The 3920-nt window shown below is 34.9% G+C and overlaps 1 protein-coding gene across 1 annotated transcript; it reads right to left on the bottom strand.

Moving 5' to 3' along the window:
* Positions 1 to 895: 895 nt before the first annotated feature.
* On the bottom strand, positions 896 to 1846 carry LOC100918599 (olfactory receptor 1E5-like). Its single transcript, XM_031949245.1, has one exon. It carries the CDS (start codon positions 1796 to 1798, stop codon positions 896 to 898), a length of 903 nt encoding a protein of 300 aa, XP_031805105.1. The 5' UTR covers positions 1799 to 1846.
* Positions 1847 to 3920: the final 2074 nt, after the last annotated feature.

Here is a 3920-nt window from a genome sequence, read left to right as displayed (position 1 = left end):
GTTTGGTCATGTATACTTATTGTGTATCTAATTTATATTTAAATATATTTAACATCTACTGGTCTTCCTGCCATCTGGGGGAGGGGGTGGGGAGTAAGAGGTAAAAAATTGGAACAAGAGGTTTGGCAATTGTTAATGCTGTAAAGTTACCCATACATATAACCTGTAAATACAAGACTATTAAATAAAATAATAATTAAAAAAAAGTTAGTGTCTAATAAAAAGTCTAACAATGGTATTTTGTTATTCAGTCATTTCAATTGTGCCCAACTCTTCATTATCTTCCCTTGGTGTTTTCTTGGCAAAGACAGAGAATTAGTTTGCAATTTTCTTCTCTAGCTTATTTTAAGGATGAGAAAACAAGGTTAAGTGACTTGTTCAGTGTTATGCAGTTAGTAAGTATTTGAGGCCAGATTTGAATTCAGAAAGATGAGTCTTCCTGACTCCAGGTGCAGCACTTGACCCATTGCACTATTTAGTTGCCCACTAGCAACAGTGTATATTTAATAAAAATTGATTGAATGAATGAAGACGAATTTAAACTGGATTTTAAAGGATAAGGTGAACTGAAATATGAAGGTGGAGAAATGTGGTGTACAAAACTAGACTGACTCGAATGTAGACTATGGGTGGGGCAGTAGAAAGACTTGAAGCAGGAAAAGTCAGTTAGGGATGGAAATATTGAATGGTATTTGTTCAGGGGAGAAATGTAATAAAAAGTGTATTGAACAAAGATAATTTGCTGTGAGGATATATGGGAAAGGATGCAGAGCTCAAATGTGAAATAGAAGCAATATGATCAAAAAGAATATGTTTTACATTCCATTTTTCCAACTTATTATTATAATATATATTCTCATTTTTATTTTAAAGAATTGTGATACAAGCTTCAATATCATAGTTTCAAAAAGAAGGGGAACTTTCTTCCTTCCAGGAGTTTCTTGAAAGCCCCTTTCATATCTTGATTCCTCAGACTATAGATAAAAGGGTTAAGCATTGGTGTTACCACAGTGTACATGATGGACATGACTGTCTCCTTGACTGTGGAGTTATTGGCTGAAGGGCACAAGTAGAGCCCGATGATTGTCCCATAGAAGAGAGAGACCACTGAGAGGTGGGAGCTACAGGTAGAAAAGGTCTTACGGATGCCTCTCACAGAGGGCACCTTGAGTATAGAAAAAAGAATACGGGAATAAGATGCAATAATTAGCAGGAATGGTACTACAAGAACAAGCCCCCCAAAGATAAAGATCATGAGCTCATTGATGTGGATGTCTGAACAAGCCAGTTTCAGCAGAGCAGACATGTCACAGAAGAAATGGGGGATTATGTTGCTGTCACAAAATACTACTTGGGATACCAGTAGGGTATGCAGTAAGGAAATGGAGAAAGTCAGGGCCCAGGATAGTGCCAGAAGGGAACCACATAACTTAGGGCTCATCATGACTGTGTAGTGCAATGGGTAGCAGATGGCCACATACCGGTCATAGGCCATGGCTACCAGCAGGAAGCTCTCCACATCTGCAAATAAAAGGAAGAAGTACAATTGGGTCAGGCAGTTAGTGTAAGAGATGATTGGCTTTGAGCTCTGCATGTTTACCAGCAGTTTGGGGACTGTCACAGAAGAGAAGCACATATCAGAGAAGGACAGATTGCTGAGGAACAAATACATGGGTGTATGTAAGCGGGAATCCACATAGATCAAGAGGATGATGAGCATGTTCCCAAGGACTGTTGTAAGGTACATAGTAAGAAAGAGGGCATAGAAAGGCGTTGTTAGCTCTGGTTGAATAGGCATGCCCAGGAGAAGGAACTCAGAGATAATAGTTTGATTCCCATTTTCATCATGAACTTGCTTCATCTGAAAGAAAACAAAAATTCATTCATTAAAGAAAATTAAACTAAGATTTTTTTTGTTTTGTTTTGGTTTTGATTTTTAAATCATTTTTAATAAATACATATCTCTTTTAGGAGTTTGTTTCTATGATTACAGGGATGAAAGGAAACTTAGCAATCATCAAGTCTAGTCCCTCACTTTATGTAAAGAAATAGTTCATAGAATATGAAGAATATTTCTGTGAAGAAATAGTTCATAGAATAGATATGTGAATAAATGAACTGGGATTTAAACAAGTCTCCAGTTTTATCAAGTACTCTTTCCCCTTGTCTGTTCTCAACTGATAAATAGTGAACCAAATTAGTTTGTTAGGCAGTGAAGTCCAGTCACCTTGACTTCAAATTTAGGTTGAATGGACACCTTTTAGGGATATTTTTGAGGGTATTCCTCTTCTGGGTAAATGATTGACTTAAGAGTCTGTGAATTTCAGCTGTTCATCTTCCAATTAACCATTTTATTATTTATGTGGTCTTTATATGATCATATTTTGTGACCAGCATTTGTTACCCTGAAATGTTCAACGAAGACCTGTTTCCAGCACATAAACCCAACTCATTACTGTAGCATTCAAGATCCTGATAATTAGGGGAGCAATGTATCTGGGCTGAAAAAGTAGAATAAAACAACTCTGGCCAATATATTTGAGGAAAGTATCAGCATCCTTTCCAGAATGAATTCCAGAATTCAATTCCAGTATGGAATTGAATAAATTTAGCCAAATCTTTTGAAGGAAACAGTATGAGTTCCACTGAAGATATGTTAGGTAGACTCACCTACCAAGGAAAATAATAATGTTTAAGTAACTAGGGAGAACCTTGTGGCTTGTGGTTTGTGGCTTGTGAGTTTTCCTATAAATTTTCTTATCTTTCCTTGATCAAGTTGAAATCAGAGAATCATGGAATTTTAGATTTTTGGAAGGAGTCTCAGAGACTCTTATTTGAACAGAAATCCCCCTTTGTAATATTCCTGAAAAATGGTCATCTCACCTTTTCTTGAAGATTTCCAGACTTAGAAAGCTCACTGCTTTTCAAAAAAGTTTGTTCCATGGTTGGTAGGATCTTAATCCAAACAATGATCTATAAAAAATAGAAAAACAGGAGTACTGGCTTGGGAGTTGGGAGATTTGACTTAGAATTTCAATTCAACTATTTTTTTTTACTGTTTGACTCAGGATAATGGTCTTTTTTGGGCAACAGTTTTTTCACTTACAAAATGAGGAGTTTAGATGAAATCTCAGATCCCTTCCATATCTTCCACTCTTAGGTTCTATATGATCTCAAAAATACATATTTATTAAAATGTATGATTTAAAAAAAATGATTCCCAGGGGTTCCTTCCAGCTTAAGTAAGAAAAATAAATTCTAGTTTAAGTAAAAAAAACATAAATTGAGAAAAAATAATCATCTTTTTTAAATTCTTTATTCTCAACCTGTCCATTTCTCCAGAACAGAAGATTCTTTCCTATACTCTCCTTTAAATCAGATGTTGTACAAAAAGTTTCATCATCCTGGTGATACAATTGACTTTCTGCCTGTACGTATATATTTATTTATTTTTCTCAGTCACCTGACTTCTGCAAACAATCCCATTTTTCTGGTGAATATGTAGAATTCCCTGATATTGCTCATGCCAGATATGGACAGCTATCACAGTTTAAAAACAAGATTTGCCTTCTGTTTCCAAATATACCTCTTTGTAATTTTTACTCATTTAATATAGTTTTGCTTCAAGAGACAAGAAGAACAAAGTTAATACCTCTTATACAATACATGATTTAAATATTTTAAAAAGAAGTAATTTCACTTTCCAACTTCTTAAATAGAGCTTCTCTCTCTCTCTCTCTCTCTTTTTTAGACAAAATGTATCTAATTTCTTTAAGTAAGCAAGTTGGATAGTGTGACATAATGCAAAGAACAATTTGGAATCAGTTGTTGTGGTTTCAGGGAACACTTAGATATTCCCATCTTATTTAGTTCTGAATTTGAGGTACTATTCAAATGAGAAAATCTCATTTTGTGATATT

Source organism: Sarcophilus harrisii, chromosome 2 (assembly GCF_902635505.1).
Source record: "Sarcophilus harrisii chromosome 2, mSarHar1.11, whole genome shotgun sequence".
NCBI classification, from domain to species: Eukaryota; Metazoa; Chordata; class Mammalia; order Dasyuromorphia; family Dasyuridae; genus Sarcophilus; species Sarcophilus harrisii.
This window is presented reverse-complemented; position numbering and strand designations above follow the sequence as displayed.